The sequence below is a fragment of the Bombus huntii genome, chromosome 9 (assembly GCF_024542735.1).
Source record: "Bombus huntii isolate Logan2020A chromosome 9, iyBomHunt1.1, whole genome shotgun sequence".
NCBI lineage: Eukaryota > Metazoa > Arthropoda > Insecta > Hymenoptera > Apidae > Bombus > Bombus huntii.
The window spans coordinates 6,691,836-6,711,827 of NC_066246.1; the positions used below are offsets into that span (position 1 = coordinate 6,691,836).

The 19,992-nt window shown below is 34.9% G+C and overlaps 2 protein-coding genes across 6 annotated transcripts in view; both read right to left on the reverse strand.

Annotated features, from left to right (window-relative positions):
- LOC126869857 (laminin subunit alpha-1) overlaps positions 1–19,992 on the reverse strand; it is a 199,866-nt gene that overhangs the window by 82,023 nt on the left and 97,851 nt on the right. The window lies entirely within an intron of this gene.
- LOC126869864 (uncharacterized) lies at positions 9,570–13,537 on the reverse strand. Of its 3 annotated transcripts, none has more exons than XM_050626964.1 (2): positions 13,258–13,537; positions 9,570–13,142 (listed from the first exon to the last, which is right to left on the reverse strand). In XM_050626964.1, exon 2 carries the CDS (start codon positions 13,110–13,112, stop codon positions 10,797–10,799), a length of 2,316 nt encoding a protein of 771 aa, XP_050482921.1. In that variant the 5' UTR covers positions 13,113–13,142; positions 13,258–13,537; the 3' UTR covers positions 9,570–10,796. The 3 variants fall into 3 exon arrangements, with proteins under 3 accessions (XP_050482921.1, XP_050482922.1, XP_050482923.1); XM_050626965.1 differs by having other exon boundaries at positions 9,570–12,898; positions 13,441–13,536; XM_050626966.1 differs by lacking the exon at positions 13,258–13,537 and having other exon boundaries at positions 9,570–12,579; positions 12,654–12,794.

Consider the following 19,992-nt stretch of genomic DNA (forward strand, 5'->3'; position numbering starts at 1 on the left):
CCCAACATACGTCGACCCGTGTCCAGATTATTAAAAGGCTTCGATGAATTCCCGCGGTTGCGTCGATATTTTTAATCAATATCGATCACAGCCGGGTTAATTACAAGGGTGTAACGATGCAACGCGGGGAAAACGATGGGCACGCGAGCGAGTAATAAATAAAACAGCCGGATGAATGAAAGCCAGTGATTTGAGTGCCACTGAGATGCACTCGGATAAGATTCGACCGATGAACGGTCCATTTGTAAGTGGAATGTTATTAAGGCCGAAACGGTATACAGGTATTAAGCAGTGATATACAATTATTGCCACGTATCGATAATTATTGATTTGATGGAGATCAGCTACCCACGTAGCGCTCGATCCCGTGCCACCATGAAAATATGATCGTTTCAAGCTCGCCTAGACGCCGTACCAGCAGCACGTTCCACGTGGGTGGATTGAATCGCTGGACGATGATATTGCGATCGGCGTAGGCAGCAGGGCGCAATTATAGACGTAGATGTGCAAACAATGTATACAGAGAATACATCATCGAACAACGCGGCTTCCTCTTCATTAAGAAGCTGTTTCTTCTTCTTTTCTTCCCTCCCGCTCTCTTTTTAACCTCTCCTGTCGATTTACAACTCGATGGAAAGGATGATTCGTGGAAAATGATTTGTGAGAAGAATAGTGAAACGCGCGAGTCTTCACAGAGAGCAGTCTGTGTCTCGTATGGTAGCTTTGTTTGAGTCGAATGGTAGAACGAGCTTGATATTGAATATCATTTGTATTTTTATATCTTATGCGTGTTTGTATCTTTAGTATCTCTTTGTAATTATTCTTCTTTTTTTTTGCACGCAGTACAGTATCGTTTTTCATATTATTTCATTGCTGATCTAAATTAACGGAGATATATTTTCATGAAGCTAACACTCCGTCAGCAACCTTATTTTTACTGACGTCGCGTTGTCTGCATACTGGGTCGTTCATGCAGGTTTTTTTAGGTTTCTGTGCTTCAAAAAATCCACCAAAATTCTCGAATACTCTTTCAAGCTTCCAGAATATCATGCAACACTTTTTATTGTTACATGTTACCTTGATTCTTTGAAGCGTTACATAAAATTACTGTTCGGAAACGATGCAGTATGCAGGTGGAGGGTTAGTAAAGCACATATCATTACCTCTGTGAATGAAAAGTTATTCGTGGAACTTTGACAAGGAATATGTCGCTAGCATGTTACATAAGGGGAATTTACGACTCGAGTAATATCTACCTGCAGCAAAATATTCATTTATGCAGAAAGTTAAAAACACAATGTTTTTCATGGGATTTACTAGAGACACTTTCTCGAGTGTCGCGATTGAAGTCTTTGGGAGAAACAAAGTCTTATGATGTTGAAATCGTGCTTACAACACGATGTAGTGACCTTTTCACTCGATAAGACATGAACGTTTAACGCGTAAAATTGAAACAGGTAAAAATTAAATTGAGAATGTCATTGCGAGCGACACACTTTCTCATCTTGTTTCTAAGCAGCTGTCATCTGTGAAATGTCAAAAGAAAGAATGGCAGTGGAAATACAATATGGAAATGGAAAGTATGTAAGGCATAAAGCAACTTAATTTTCACGAAGAATTATTTTTTCTGTTATTATTTATTCCAACTGAAGCATCACACCAGAAACCTAAATAACGAACACTTCGTCCTTTCCATTTCTTAAAACTAATTTTCATAATATTCATTTCTGTAATTCATAAATTTAACTTTAGCAAGATTGAAATTGAAATTAAATTAACTTTCAGATTTATTTGATACCTACTAAAAGTCACAATACTCCAATATCCCTCTATGCAAGTGTTTACAAACATCGTAAGTCTCTCCTGATAAACATAAAAATTCATTTGTAGCGTCATTATTTACAAAAGATAAGATTCCAATTTTTCTCCTCAAATCGATTCTAACTTGAACGTTGTACCCTGTCGATTCTCTACAGTTTCCGTTTCATCAAGTTTTCGAGAAGCGTGGTTGCGTCATTCTATAACATCTACAAATTGTGCAGATCAACCGACATAAGCCAGTTTAAATATTCTGTGTGGAAACCGCTTAAATCTTTTGCGGTACGGGTAACCAATCTCTACCATACGAATATAATTTGCATATCATATTATCGATCGGAGTAAATCATTGCAGGTCGGCAGGCCAGTAGACCTGCCGGAAGAGAAGCTGATATTCCTCGATAACATTGATTCTTGATTATTCTCTCTTTAATTACGTCATTCATCTCAGCTACGAAAACAGCTAATTAAGAGCAAAAACTTTCGTACGACGATCAATAGATATAGCTCAGGCAGAAATCCATCTTTGACGAGAAGTTCTTGAAGAAAGGAAGGAAATTTATTATATACATATACATATTTATTTATATACATATTTATTAACTATGCTTACTACCTTAGGCACCAAATTATTTTCGCGAAACATTAATTTCTCCTTGTTTTTCTACTGTGAATTGGCGGCGATCATTGCGGTTATTGAGTATAGAGCTAAATACAATTTGCTGGTTATAATCTATCCGCAACCGAAAATTTCCGCAGGTAAACAGAGTATTTACCTGCTATTAAAGCATATGATAGATGCAAAGAACTCTATTTATTTACTATAGTATATATCATGATAAATATTATGTTCAAAACGGATTGCTGCGGATCGCTGTTAACTTCAACTCTTCAGTATTTACGACGTACTTGAGTTGACCAGTAGACGAACTATAGAAATAGTAGTCGCAATCAATACAGATTGTATTTTAACCTAAATACCTTTAGTATTATGTAACTCCATCCATTTAACGTAATCCAGTAACTTTAAACTACAGTCTACAATTAATGATTGTGTGACGATTCAGTGTAGTGTATAAGTATTTGAAAGAATCTTATTGACAACAAGCTACATACAAGGTGAGGGCAAATAACATGTACAAACTGTGCTGGAGGTGATTTCTTATGAAAAAATAAAAACAAAATATGGAATAAGATTTTTCTATTTAAGTTTAGTTTTCGATTTTCGAGAAAATCCAGTTTGAAGATTTATCAAGTATGCTTGAACATGGTTAAGGCTTTTTCGGAATTTTTTCGGGAACAAAACGTCTGTGGAAAAAGCTTCATTCTACATTTTCAATTTTGTTTTCATACGTAGAACGACCTACTGTCGATTATTTAGTCCTATCTAGTCCGTAGTTAGCCATGTTCAAGTATACTTGATAAATCTTTAAACTCGATATTTCCGTTAACTAAGTCTTAAATAAGAACAAAATTTTTCCCTATATTGTTCTTATTTTTTCATATAAAATCACCTCGTGCACGCTTATACGTGTTGTAAAGACTGTACCCTGTACATAGACATAGATCTATCATTACGTTACCTAAGACATTTTTAAAATACCATTTTCCGCAATCTGCAGAAATCAACTCCCGAACGATTTTTACTCGAAGAAAAATACACGCGACTTTCGATACATCTCCGACCCATTTCCTCTAAATTCTATTTCAATTTTCTAACGCACGTTCCGTACCTTTCTTACGTGTTCCACCATGTAACTCTTACCTAAGGCCTCGTGATATCGTTCAGCACGTGGCCATTCTATTTTAAAACAACCGCGTAAACGACTCTCGGCAGTCTGATCCAAACATCGTTCTCGTGAATCACTTTATTTGCCGTGGCACGTTCAAGAGCGCCATTATCATTCGCAGTTTTACTCGTTTCATATCGGCACGCCCTTGAGCACTCTTGTGAATTTCGCCTCTCGTTGAGGAAAACCGGAAAACGGACATATTATACAGAGTTCGGCCGAATAACATGTAAAAACGGACATGACGTGATTGCCTGAATATAAAATTTAATAAATAATGAAATATGTATATATGTTTATTTATTTATATTTTATTATTTCTCATACATATATATGTAAATTCTATAGAATTCAAACTACCCGCTGACCGACATTTTTACTTTTGCTTTGCTACGGAGGCAGCCATTCTGTTGCATAGATTAGATCACGAGAGAATAACGGTAATTTAGAATTTAGGAAATAGATCCTCGATTTTCCAGGTAAAATTTGTAGTAAATTTGTTATTAACTGTTAGTGTATTTATTTTAATTTATTCCCAAAATAAACTCGATTTTCTAGAACCGATCGTCTGATTTACCCCCAGGATTTGCGTTATTACATATAGTATATATATAGAAGAAATAAAACAATTTGTTTAGACATATTCTTACTCTTTTCAAATTTTTCCAATTTTTCACGAGACGTTTTGTTTCCGAGAAAAATAAATTTGAAAATTTATCATACGCATGTACATACGAAGACTTGGATGAATTCTCGCATGCAGAATGTCCTACTGTCGATTATTTAGTCTTGTTGAGTGCGCAACTAGTCATGTCCAAGTATACTCGCTAAAATTTCGAATTCAATTTTCTCGAAAATTAAACCGAGAATAAACAATTGTATTCTATATTTTGTTCTTATTTTTCCATAAGAACGCCGTGTTCGCTTTTGCATGTTAGTCGGCTAATGTCTACATACAGGTAGCCCAGGACATCGTTGTAAAATTTTTCAACCACAAAACCAAATACACCAACCACACACACACACAACCACAAAACCAAGAAATATTTGACCATGTCAGTAAGAGAGGGAATAAGCGAAATTTATTGGCCGTTTCAGGTTATTTCTCTACGTTGGCACATGCAAACAGGAAGAGAAAAACAAATATATTAATTACAGATAAGTATAAATTATATTATCCCTTTAATAGCATTGCTTTGACTATGTACACATTCTAATTTTCCTAGAATTTTAAAAATAGGAAAAGAAGGAACTGCGATTATTAAGGACAGCTGTTAATTCGACGTTGATTGCAGTTTGACTATTCCATCAAAAATTATGAATAAAGGACCTGTTAGCCATAATATTTTACTACTTTATATCGTATATAGATCTCACAAAGGTCAATAAATGCTGTCACCATATAAATTTGTTCTCCATTTTCAGAGATAACTCATCAACATTCTGAACCTCTAATGTTATTCTAATAATGTTATATACATACATATGTACATATATATACATATTTCCTTTGGAATAGCATTAGAGGTTCAGAATGTTGATGAGTGATCTCTTATGATGATACACAGGAACATATATATGTATATTTATACACATATATAAGTGAATAAATAAATAAGTGTATCTGTCGATTACTTGTGAATCGTTTTTCTTTTATAGGAATGTCGTACAACAAAGCTAAAACGATCGTGCAAAATCTGACATGAGAATATCACCGATCTCTACTTAGCCTTTTATTACTCTCGCTGTACATGCATATAATCACTCATTGTCAAAGTTTTATGAAGGTTCTAGGAAAACCACCAGGGATGTGTACCGAAAATATGAAAAGTGTAGAGAACCAAAAATTTCAACAATAACATCTACAAAAGATGTAATCATAATTAAAATTAAAGTGAAACTTTAATTGCTTAGAAAATTCTATTTCTGTCGTAGAATATTAAAGTAACCACATACTTTTCTGTTCTGTTCTGTTATTGTACTTACCATTACTATATAGTAGGTACTATATAGTATCTACATCTACAGTACTTATCTTACAAATAGAATATAATAGCGCACATTTTAATAGTTTTACTATTTTTTCAAAAGCGATCTCATTAGAACGATTATCTATTAATTCGAAGTAATCAATAGTTTTGTACGATCCTCCTTTGCCCTCTCAACAATAAATTCCTATTTCCCTAGGGTAGGGAAATTCCTATTTCCCTCGTTAATCCTCCTCGTTAATCAGTCCCCGTTAATCGGCAATTGATCAAAGAACAATTAACCAAAGGATCGAACATAGCTCGCTGACACGTGCCCTTGCGAACGTCAAAAGCATCAAAACAGATTTCCAATCGGCCGCGTGTAGCTCGCGTATTTGCATGGAAATGGTCTATCGCGGACGGCGTGCAAAATAAAATTCGCGGACTCGTGTAGCATTAAATCATTTCGCTGGATGCTCTGCCATGGATTTATAATGGATCTGATAGCGGCGGTCGCCACACGCTCGTCTGCTCTCGTTGCTACCGGGGACAGTGGCGAACGAATAAACGACTCGCAGCCTTCCAGTCTGTCGAGAGAAAAGAGAAAAGAGTGGAAATCTCGACATTCCCCGGCTACTTGATATACGCGTTTAGCCCCGAGCTGGGGTCGCATTACGTGGTTCGCCTGCGATGATCAGGTACGTTCTAAGTACCTGAACGCGTGTTTTGTCTCTTCAACATTAATGTAGACTTAGATTAACTACTGACTTAACGTCGACGGCGAAAATTAAAGTTAAAAATTAAAATTATATCAATTATATATCTAAATTATATGTAATTATGAGTTGGCTATCGTACGTTCCATAAGCAGACGTATTTTATTATGGTCTTTTACCAATACTTGAAAAATTTCTGAAATATTTATTAATAGATCGTGGATATTTGGATAAACTTATACCTTTATGAGGATAATTAAAGAAATGGAATCTCAAAAGCTTGTTACATTCATTTAACAGTATATTTAACATATTTATGCGTTGTTACGTGAATTTTGTAAATGTTTCCATCTTTAAATTTCTCATATACGCATAAACATCCGTTTATCAATATATTTATTAAATAAAGTTTGTAATATCTTTTAATAAAAAATTCAGCAGGAAAATTCTTTTCCTATATTTACGTAAAAATAGATAAAAGTATTTGACCGATAGAAAAATATTTTTCTCCTATAGTTTACCTGTATTATCCAGTACACAAACTTCTGTTTGAAGAAACACTGTACAGTTTGCGTATGAATCATCGATGACCTCATGAAACAAACGACACTTTCTTGAAGTAAACATTTCGAAATGAAAGGAGGAGTTTAAAATTGTAGTAGTCTATTTGAGCTTTCTGAAGAATCTAACGTTTTCTGTGCCTTATACGTATATACTGTGGGTCAAAAGACAACAGATGCTTTTTTTTGAAACATTTAATCGGCAGTCAATAGAGTTTTTCAAAGAGCGACATACAAGTGATACGAAACGAGGAAGACAATAAGTTTATAAACAAGTGTACGGAAATACATCGCTAAAAATGTACGAAACGTCCCTTGTTTATCTAACAAAATAAAGAAAGAAGGTTGTCTTCCAAACAACATTATCCACGTGTCATAAATATTATCTTGTATTCCCTCAGTTTCAAACAAATCTTTGAACGTCCGATCAGAAAGATCGCGCTCCAACTAGCGTTCGCTAGTTTAAGAAAACATACACATCACAAAGACAGGGCTAGAAGGAAGAAAAACTAAGAGATTCGATCCGGTTGAAAAGTTATTCGTTTGCCTCAACAACACCCGTGGCGCTAAAAAAAGAAGTTAAAAGTCGGCCACTAAAAACCAGATTCCATGCCACTGTGTATACGCTATGCGTGCCACCCTCTCGCGAGAGCTCGAGCTCTGGCGCTCGCCGCCTCCGCGTAGGTGGAATTATTTTCTAGTAACGCGTACCACGTTACCACCCTGTAAATTAACCATCGACCGGATCGTGTAGGCGTCGTCAATCGCATTATTATAGCACGCGGTAGTAAATTTAGCGAAATCACGCGGTCTAACGTTATAGATTCGATTACGTTACCATCGTTTTTAACTTTCGATCAACGAATCGCTGTTCTTCGATTACTACGACTACTACCAAATATCTATGGACTTATATCTTTACAAACATTTCGATAATTTTTTAACGAATAAATTGCTTTCAGAGAAGAATCGTAAACAGAATGTTTCAACTCCCGGAATTTTTTTATTTGAACAGATGACTCTCACAAATCTAGAATACTAAATTAACTGATGACTGGAGAAAGAAAAGAGAGAAGAGAGAAACAAAGCTTTCAAAAATAGACAAAACGAGCATAGATGAGTCAGAATATGAATCCCGCCGCGAGGCTTCGCCCCGATTATCGAGCGTTCCAAAACAATGCACTCGGGATATCTTGTGGCAAATTACCACAGCATTCAGCTCGATCTAAACGACGATGGGTAGAGTGGAAGTGCACAGGGCATAAATCGCAGCTTATACATAGGTCAGAGTATAAATCGTGCGGTTCAGGCGCGAAAGCACCGGCCGGAGATATGGAGGGGCTGTACCGCGTTCTATGGGAGTATTTCGAAATTCTCCCAACTCGCTGAAACAATGTAATAAGAATCCTGTCAAAGTATAGAGGAAACGCGGACATGAAATCTAGTGGACAATGGAACGATCGATAAGTGTTCTAGATTAAGCAAATCATAGACGTACGTAAGTACATATTTACATTTTTATTTTTGTTGCTTTGTGTAATCAGTTGGTAAGGTTCATAGGATAAAGGATGGAAGTATGATTTATATTTAGAAATTCGATATAATCATAATTTTAGAAGTTTGCGTTATGAAAATTTCAGCAATTTTGAAACTATAATTTGTTATACATAAATTAAATCAATAATATAACCGACTATGAAATTATATATCAAAATTCTACAAATTCTCCAGGCTATCCTTCGTAATTACGTAACTCGTACTTCATATATCGTGACTGAACGATACAACTGAGCGAATTGTACTTGTCCAACCATCTTTTTTATTTTTTTTTTTTTTTTTTTTTAGATTTAGAGGCTGAATTTCACTTATGAGGCGGTATTGACGCTGGTGTATCAGTTTCCGATGTTCTACGCGAAAAACTTGCGTTCTACCTGGTATCGACGATTTGACCTCTTGACTCGGCGCGTAAGTTGGCGCACTGGAGGCGAGAATTTATAAACCTGCAACTCGAGTCGAGCTCCTACCGTACTTTGCGGCGAACAACACACGTGCACTCCGTGTTCGGAAAACACGAACCCTTTCATTACGATGATTCGAATCAAATCAAAACGAATTCGGTTGAATGAAATCGCAATCGTATCTGTCAGACTCTGTTTTTTTTTTTTTTTTTTTTTATAAACGCAGTGTGTATGATTCACCATTTGGACATTTGATATATTTCTCAATCTGGTAAATGTTATAATTATAGGTTTGTGAATTAATGTCACGAGTGTACCTCCAGCGAGTGTCACTATAAACAGTTGTTTCACAAACGATGAGACAGGCTGTAAAAAAATTTATTGAAATTTATTGCGAATCCATTCTGCATCGATTTCATGGTTCGACGATAGTCGTATTATGTTGAATTTGAGTATGTTTATTAAATAGAGTATGAAGAACTAGGAATGGTTCATTTTTTTAATTAATCTGGAACTGACAATGTTTGATATATGCCAGTGGCTACAAAAGCATGTGTAAATATCATTGTATTTGTAATAAGATTTATATAGTAATTAATTAAGTCCAAGTAAGTATGTTGAATATCGAATCGTTTAATAGCATGTTAAACACTTGATAATACATAAAAAGAAAGATAATACATTATTGTTTATTAAATCCTAAACTCCTGTTTAACAAATAACTTAATAAAACTAATATATAATAAATAGAATATGCATATAGCATACATATTTTGAATATTTATTAAAAAATAGATTTCTTTGAAAAATATATATAAAATAAAAGTATTAACAATAGAAGTGACTTTGAATTACTGAAAAATGGGAGTCTAAAACTGCTAGAAGCTGCACGTAGTCCATTGAATACATGTTATAAAATACTATAAAATATTCTGCACGTGTTCCCGAATCTACAGTCTCTTCCTTTCAACCATCAAACTTTTACATTTTATAAGTCCGAGTCTAACATTTACACCAAACAAGAATACTGAGCACAATGCGTACTGCATTCCATTCATTATTTATATTCTCGTGATTTCCTGAAACATCTCATTTCCTTCTTCCTACCACTGACTTACAAAATGAATTCACAGTCATTGACTGTCGCTATGAAATACAATCGTACCTTTCAAGATGTCATTGTAAGTGGTTATTCCTGAGGTGAAACACGGTAGAGTAAGGTCGTGTTGCAATTTACAAGGAAGAAATGCGGAGGCTGCATAAAATCTGTATTATCAGTGAGTCATGTCTCTATCTTTTAGATTCGTTATGGTTTAAACACGCTGCGTGCCTTTGCATCTATTTTCTATTTCCTATTTATTCGCTACAGTAAATACTACGTGTAAACAAGATTCGTTTTCTTCGTCAGAAAAAATCAGTTATCTTATAAGTCTTAAGAAATAATATAGCTGAGATTTTTTTAAACAATTGCATACTGAGATTTCTTTTCGTGCCTCTTAAATCTAACATTAAAAGGAAAAATAATGTTTGTGGAAGTAATAGAATATTTTCCATATATATACGAATTATAAAATACACAATTCTATAAATATATTACCATTCTTTGATAGTATTTCTTTATTAATTATAATTTCCATTTTGTAGTTTTAAATACCAGCGTTTTAGCAGTGTCATATTTCTATTAAAAATATATATTCCATACTTAATTTAAAGATCACTGCATTAAGGAAGAAATTTAAGAAAAATCGTGACTTTAATGGAGAATGTATAGTTGATGTTTATTCTGATAATAAAGCACATTGCTCTCCACAGTACCTTGACATTGTTCTGTATCAAATTACTTCCACCGTGTAATAATTAAAAATATTAATTCATTGATTATTAATAGGCTCGCTTATTAGTAACTCTATTACTTCTGGCTTATTAGTCTGTGATATATGTACCACCTAATACTACTTAACAATTTGATAATTATATATTCATATTACTAGTCTATCCCCTCATTAGTTAGATCTACATTGTCTAATAAATGCATAAATATTTCATATTTTCCCATATTTTTATCTGTACCATAGCAACATATATAGTCTTTTAATTTATCTTTCATTTCATCAAGGTTCTTTAGAGGTTTGATCCAAAAATCGATAAAGTTATTAAATCTAATAATTGTTTCGTGGAATGTTGGTATATCGTTGCCAGTTATGCTTTCACCTCCCCCTGCTATAAAACCAGCACAACACACTATACCCTCATTTGATAACATAAATTGTCTAATAAACTTTGTCCTTTCTGCCTCTTCATCGAAAGCCCATTTAATAAATTTCTCTGCTATATCTATATAATTCCACATCATATTGCAGTTACATTTTTTAAACATATTCCTATTTACTAGTACTTGCTTTAACTTTTGTATTTCCTTTTTTGATAATAAACACCAATCTAAAAAATACTCAATTGTTTCAAAATAATTATCTTTTATAAAGAACTCGCAAAGTCTTTCTTCTAATCGGTCATTTACTAACTTCTGTCTCTTAAACCATACTATCTCTTCTTCTGAGTGTAAAAACCAGTATAAAAACTTATGAGATTTCTTTCGTGCTATTTCTATATGTTCTTTTTCTACTGCCCATAGTGTATAAATATAATTATATGAAGATTCATCGTCTGTAAAATTATCCTTACAAATTTGTATTGCTTTTTTTGTAGAAAATTTCCAATCTAGCAACTTATCTGCTAATTCGTATTTATCAGCTTTTATAAAATTTAGACAAAGCCCTACATGATTTATCTTACTCTTAAGCTCTTCCTTCTCTTCTATGGAATCAGATTGCCAATCTAATAATTTATCTGCCAAATCATATTCGTCTATATTTATGAAATAATCCCATATATTAATGGCTTGTTTAAAAAGCTTCTTCTCTTTTTCAAAAACTAATACTTCCTCTGTGAATTGATTTAATAATTCATATTGTCCTAGCCTTATTAGCTTTCCTATCCTTATACATATTATATATCCAGATTCTAATAATTTTTTTCTCCATTGTGTCATCTCCGGAGCATTAATTATTAACTTTATGCTTGATAAGTGCCAAATCCCTAATAAATCCTGTATGAGATCTAAATATGGATCTGTCTCAGCTATCTTTGATTTTAAGCATGCAGGGATTTTATGCCATACTTCATGTAGTATCATTCCATACTTACTATTTTCTATTACATACCCTAAATTATAATCTCTTTTCATGCAAGATATAATCACATATAACAAATTTAAACCTGTATAGCCATTATTTTGCGCTTTCAAAGCTGCCTCTAATTCGTCTAATATTTGTCCAAGAAAATCTTGCCATGGCCACATGGGTGATATCATTCTTAAAATGCTACATACATATATATCATCCTCAAATGAATCATATACAATACGAGCTATAGTCTTTCTCTTATTATCTGTTCTCACTTGATTTATAAGAAATATACATATTTCTACATACTTTTCTTGTCTATGACAAGATTCCCCCATGGTTGTATAATCAGAAATATGGCTAGTAACAGATATTTGTATACCACTAGCTACATTTCTGTTTCTTTCTTCCTCATTTAACTTATCCCAAAAATATTCTACAGCCTTGCTATATCCTCCATAGACTGACCATCTAAACATATTCTCTTCTACCGAATGATATCTATTATATAAATGATTATACATATATGTCCCTCCTGAATGTACTGCTGTTTCAAGATATCTAATAAATAGCGATAAATTTCCATCCCTACAACATCGCCAATATGCTAATATAAGACTCTTATATTCCGTATATGTATTTTTACGACATTTATTTTGCACCATTCTTGGCATTTGTTCCCATAAACTATGGATATTTTCTTCTAAAGCATACTCACATGCCATATCATAAACTGTAGCAATATTTAGTCTTGGGTTATCTATCCAAAATGATTTTAATATCTTTACCTCATCTATTGATCCATAATGAGTCCAATATATTTTCTCAATATAATTAATTGCTGATTCTTTTTTACCATATTCAATATTCTTACGAATATACTCATACCAGTTAAATATCTTCTCTCCTATAGATTTTATTATGTGAGTTAATTCGATCTTCAATATAGAATGTAATATATATGAGTCTATCTGTTTTAATATTAATTTTGTTATATCATGCCACTTCTTCTCATTACTCTGATTCTCGCATTCTTCATACTCAAATATTAAAAATTCTTGTATTTTATTTTTGATATGTGATTGTTCCCATAGCCATGTTGCCATACTAATCATCGCCATACGTTGCAAATTTAATTCAAACTTAAAATGCTGTAGCATAGGAAGTTCCATTTGTTGTATTATTAATTACAGACGTTATGCAGTGATTAAGAAATAAGCAAATTATCTCTCATATATTTTAAATTTTGATAAGTGATCTAATTACCTCTTACTAAAAGCTTGTATTTTATAGCAAAGTTATTAACGTATGGCTACACATAACCTTAATTATAGCTTCCGTTCAGTTAGAATTTTGTTTACTTAATGTGTGATATTCTTCAACATGCCTTCTTAAAGTTGATAAAAGGATTTTCTAATTTCAAATCGTTAATAATTAAGTATAATATACCAGAGTATGGAGATCCAGAATGCATTATTAAAGAAGCCAGTGAAACACTAATAATAAGCGTCCCTCATCTTGTTTGTCTCATCTCTGATGGTGGGGGAAACATGTGAATATATGAGAAGAGGGGAAATGTACTGCGAACGGCACGGGGCCCTTCCGCGGTAAACATACATTGCCGGCTATAAGTAAATACCAGCACACTTATTAATATTTATATTTATATTAATATTTATATATATATTTATTTATATATATATATTAATATTTATATTTATATTATTTAACATAAATATTAGCTTTCCATTGCTTTACTTTCTAGTTATTTTATCATAAATGTATTATCCCATTTATATAAAATATGCGTTGTAACGAAAAACAGCAAATAAAGTAAAATTTGTTAGAATTATATAATAAATATGACAAGTGGATATACTAATACTTATGTTCGATAATGTAGCTAAATTCTTTTTTCTACATAATGTGACAATTGCTGGCAGAAAACGCAATTTAAGAAAAAGGCATACAATTTCGTTTTGCTGATCCAAAGTAAGTTGTTTCCAATTTCTTCTTTTATAGTAGAGACTTCTTTTATAGTAGATATTTACAAATTACATATATGTACAGAATAGAAATTCAGAAAAAACATTTCTAAAAACAAAAACAATTTTTGAATCATATTCCATGTTGTCAATTGATATTTTATTGGTGAATTTAAATAACTTTCATTTATCTATTACATAGGCATTTAAATGATTTTTCTCATCGAAAAGAAAGTATTACACTTGCTTTAAATGAAAAACGATTATATAAAGTATAGATAATACTACTATTAACATCTTCTCCAAACATCTACAAATTATTAATTTCATATTTTATGTAACAACTGCGAGGTGGTTTACTGTTTTAATACGATTACTCTGCTCGCCAGTTGTAGAATAAATGACTCGTGGCAAGAGCTACAGCGCCAATTATCCTACGTTCATAGCATAGATTTTCTTGATCAAACCACAGGATACTTTTCACGAGTACATATACACTTTTACTATTTCAGTTAAACCGCTTGCATGACAATCATTGTAACCTTTTAATTGGAAGTGAATAATCTTGGTGAAAAGTTTCCATCTTCGTCTTAGCTTCTATGAAACTTATTTGCCATTCTTAATTAATCCCGTTGTATCTCCGATAAAAAAGAACTTTTTTCCAATCGAAACATCTGCTCTTAAGCAACGTTGCACATCCAATGTTACCAGTGAGAAAAGTAATCGCGGTTATTGTTCGCTGATCACGAAGGCCTGATTAAGTACGATGCATTTGTTAAATCTCGTCATTCATTACGATCAACAGCGCTGCAAGTTGGCAAGTCGATAACAAATTGAATTAGCTCTTGAATCGATATCCTCCGCCAGCAGTGGATGTGCCACGATCTGTTACTCGGATTGCTCGCTTTATCGTGTTAACTGCTGAAGCTGCTATGGTTAATGAGAGATAGCTCTGATAGGCTAATAGTCAACCGGCTCTCTGCTGTTCGAGTTAATAATTCAAGCTGAGCTGTGTCAATTGGTTTTGCTCGTAAACTACGGATCGGCAACTTGTTTAGGGGACCCTGAAGGGGTCAAAGATACCGATCTAACGTTCGTCCACCGACGAAGAAATGTAAACGAATGATTTTTAGATAGTCTGTGAGATTAGGTATGAAGAAATATGAAGCGAGGTGAGTTGTGAAAGTAGAAGAAAGGAGAGGTGATTAAGTATACATCATACGTTAACGAAGTTTCTATGTGCAACTGGGTAGGGATTTAATTGCTAGTGCAGAGCGAAATGTTCGAAACTGTTTTTAGAATTTTATAATAGCATTAGAAGCCAAAGCCTCGTTCGTATTAGACAAATAGCTTGAACTCTAGCCATGTGACTTCGAGTAATCTGATTATTTCAATAATTTCAAGAGGAAACAAGAAGGAATACATACGAAATGTGACTAGATACAAAATTATCATGTATCACAGTTTCTTAAGAAATACAGAAATACAATGACGAAACTTCTATTTTTAACGTTCTAACGAAAGTATCACAAATCGGAATCCAAAGATTAAGAGTACTAAAATAACAAACAACGATCAAGATAATTACGTTCGTTATTGTACCCTTGGCCCATTTTGAAGCAACCACTTCGAAAGGCATTGAAAAATAGAACACGACTAGTCCAGGAACAATTTGCTCAAGAACCAACCACTACAATCCTCTAACTATCGCGCAACAAATCGCAGATCGGCTCGAACAGTTTTCTCCGGGGATTAATACGCGACAAACGAAGCAATCGTTGCCGTTGCGTGTACCGATGAATGGAATGCCATGTGTTCGAGATAAAACGAAGCGGATGTCCCTCTCAAGTAAGCTCGGAGCGTGTGTAGTGCTCGTAGCCGCGCGTACACGCGGCAGGAGCAAAACGAGGCAACGGCAGCATCGCCTTTTACTCGAGATCAACGTCCAGTTTATGGAAATTGCCGGGATGTACAGAAATTGATTGGCTACAAGATCGCGGTATGCGGGGGACCACCCGCAGGTGCTAGAATGGCTTTTAGTCGTGCTTACACGCATGAAATCAGCATACGTACGCCTATCTCTGGAGGAGACTAGGAACTACTTGGAGAAACGTGGCCGATCAATGGACGCAACGAGGGAGATATCCAAGTGGAACTAGGGGCAACTATCGGAATCCTTTGATCTTTCGAGCAGCTGCACACACCGAGGGTGTATTCTTCGGGTTGTGAGGTGCTTTTGCAAGTTTGCGCGAGACACAGGGGATCGAAGATGCCATGTTCGAGGACTGAGTCATACGATGGTTTTGCCAAGGATGAGCACAGATGGAAAAGAATAATTCTGTTGATTTTCAGAGATGCTATGGTATCGTTAGAATTGAATATATTTGTTGTATCGGAGTTGCTGGTTGCACTTAGTATTGTAACTTTTGTATGGTTATACGATGGTTCCGTTGGAGATCGATAGAAGAGGCTAAGATGATCCTGTCGATTGTTGGAATTGAGTATATTAATGTAATTATAATATGGTAATGTAATTTTTCCATGGGTCCATCTTTATTGCTGCAAAAGGCACGTAGGTTTCGCTTACCAACGTTTGTAAAGAACTTTGAGTTCTTTGAGTAACATAATTTCTGCTGTCAATAATCATTGTTCTGAATAACTGGAATTTCCTAAGCTACGAGTACAGCTTGAAAGATTGAAAAAATAAGGAAACTATGCACCACTGATGAAATTGTTCCACATAATACGAAATACGTTGATAGTTAATACGACAGTGAACGTTAATGAAGAAATCTTTCTCATTTCAATCCTGAAAATGATTTTGCGGATATATCTCACGGAAGATAATTTTCATACATCCAAAGAGAGACATGAAATGAAACAAAACCATACATAGCTTAGATACATGTATACGGTAATAGAATTAGAAACGATCTATAACAGAGCGATATAACGATTTAGATAAACCGTGAATGGTGTTTTAATTCATCCTTAACTAATTGCCAACGAACAGCGTCTAACGGAACAATATTTTTGCCAACAAATTAAGCTAGAGATGTTACGAGATCTCTCTACTCGGTATCATTCGATGTTTCCGCTTAATCAAAAGGCTAATGGGCGTGTATAATTATCGTGGAATGTTATCGACGCACTATTTCTTTCTCTTTGTCGAAGCTTTTTTCCACCATTTAATTATTATGGCCTAGGAGCCGCGAAGTGGAAACCAGTAGGGTGTGTAGACGAGTATATTGGATAATTGCGAAAGTAATAGGTCTTATATTTTACAGGAACAAGATAAACCGATTGCTTTTAAAGCGTTTCTTCATTTATATAATATCGTCATGATAATCGTATTTCGTTGTAAATTATTAAAGTTTCAAAAAGTTTCGTATGATACACGTGATATATTCATGAAAATTTTCAACAACGAGCGTTCACATACTTTGGTAAGTCACTGTGTATTAAGTGTTCTCTGATAAGAAGTTACTAAATATCCAATTTTCAATTCAAATTATCTTACGGAATGATCGTGCCAATCATTTGTTCATAATTAAAATACAAAATTTTCGTTTCTTACGCGTTCAATTTATATTTATTTTATGCGAATTAAAATTCGAGGAGAATAAAAAAATTTGATCGTACGTAAACTTCTTTTGTTATTTTAGCGATTCCAGAGGGCTTGACAATCGGCTTGAAGTTTAAAGTCGAATGATCAACAGCACATAAAGAGGGGTAGCACGAAATTTTAATTTCAAATTCCGCTTATCTGCCTCTAATGCAAATTTAAAAAGAACTCGAGGTTAGTTTGTTTCTTACAGGTTCGTCGACATAAAAAACGTTCCACCCAATGAATTTGTACCAGTTATGATAATGCGTTTTTTGCCCGGCCGAGCGAGTAATTTTTGAATCTCAGTTGACATGTTTCGCGACTTCGTGACTCATATGTATTTACATATTTATCGAACAAAAAATAATCAAACACGTGTAACAAAAATCTCAGATAATTAGATTCAATTAATCATCGTCTACCAATTATTTTCTAATATTAACGACATAAAAAAGGAGAATCTCTGATAAATCTCCACGTTAACTATATACATAGAGAGAACATAACTTCTCAGGGATCTAGGCAACGCGATCTCTTAATGAATTCTTCGTACCATTGGAATTTAATCAACGCCAGATACGCGGGATATTATAAACAGAAAGATCGAGTCAATTTCGCGCGTGATTTGCTTGCTGGATATGTACATATCGTTTTCGTAGGAACTCCGTGATTTCCATCAGCCGCTGAAAATATCGCCGCCGTATGATTTCTCGCTGCTTCACGCGACTCCTCACAGCTATAAATAAGTCATCGAATAAATAGCGATTCGTAATTAATCCGATTGGATTGCCAGGGTTCAAGAAGCCATCTGTAAACTAATCGCTGTTTTAAGAATGAAAATCCTTCGCGTTGCATCGATATCTGCGTCTTTGTTTCTCTGTCCCGTGGCTCTAGCTTCTCGCCTAATCGTTTACGAAGATTACAGGAGTTCCGGGAGATTTCATGAATGAAATCTCGCAATCGTCTGACACTAGCCGATAGATTAACGTTATTTGCCTCGGCTCTCGTACCAGGAATCCTGAACACGTTGCGCGGCCAGGTGTTGAGTCGCAACAGTTTCTATCGGGTGTTTCAAAACGCTCTGTTAATTACGTAATCGGGCTCTGTCACGCCACATAAATCCGAGCCTTCGCCGTCAGATAAATCAGACAAGTGAAAGAATCACGGGGACAAAACTCGACAAAGCGTAATCTTTGCCGGTGCATGTTCCATCGCGTGTAGTGTTTTCACGGGTGCTCGATTGCAGCGGATGAGGTTACGAGTCGCGTGGACGATACAGGAGACCACCGATCTTCCTTCGATAGAATAGAACGACATTTATCCAATATACATCTAACTCGCGGAAACTAAAAATTCTCCCAAACAGTTTACGTCGTTCGAGTTACGTACATTTGAATGGACGCTTTCACGAACCTAATTGACGAATCTCTTCGTTATTCTAAAATACGTACGCAAACGAACAAAGTCAAAGAGTCTGACTGCGGTAAAATTTGGGACGAACAATTGCAAGGAGGCGAGTGGAAGAAGAATGTCTTTGCAACGAGACAAATTACATATTTATTGTTTGTTAACCCGATACAACGGAAAAACAGAGCTCGCTTAGAGATTACAACGGAAGTGTAATCCCATCGTCGTCGTTCGATTATTTTCAATATAATACTTTACAACATTTTCATTGATCCAAAGCAGGTTGCAATTATCCAGTCGAGACTTAAAAATACGTTAGAAATCTTAAAATATCAGCAACTGTGATTCACAGCTAAATGGATAAAAATGCAAGTAACTAGACGATCACCCGTTGCACTTACAACCCACGCGTTCTCTAGACTTTAGAGTCTAGACGATCAGGACTAGTACAGTCAGGTGGGTATATAAGGAGTTAAGGAGCAAGCAGCGAGGAAATAAGGAGCAGGAGGAGGAAGGCAGCCGGTCGAGGTATCTGATGGGCCGATTGCATCATTAGCGAGCGTACGTGCTCGCTAAGAGGACTCGCACCACGTAGAATGCCACGTCTTTGGATACAGCGGGAGTCAGCGGATAAGAAGGGAAAACGATCGAGAAACACCAATTAAATCTGATAGCGACGACTTTCCGATATTCAGTGCAAATGACGTACGAAATCGATGCGTTCTGCCTGGGACAAGGTGCTTGGAAATCGATCGAGGAAGCTTTCAATCTTCCACCACGATAATAATCGTAACTATTTTCCACTTCGCGGGACGATCGCTGGAATTGATAAGGGCGCGTATTAAAGAGCTGTGCTTGGTCGTCGAGAAGCGGAACGATAACAAGCAATAAAGTAACTTTAAGGGTAATAAAGAGAAAAAGAAAAGATGCTGACAATCTTTCTCTCGAACTGGCGCCGTAATTACCCTGGCTTTTAGATAGGTGTTCGATTTTTCATATTTC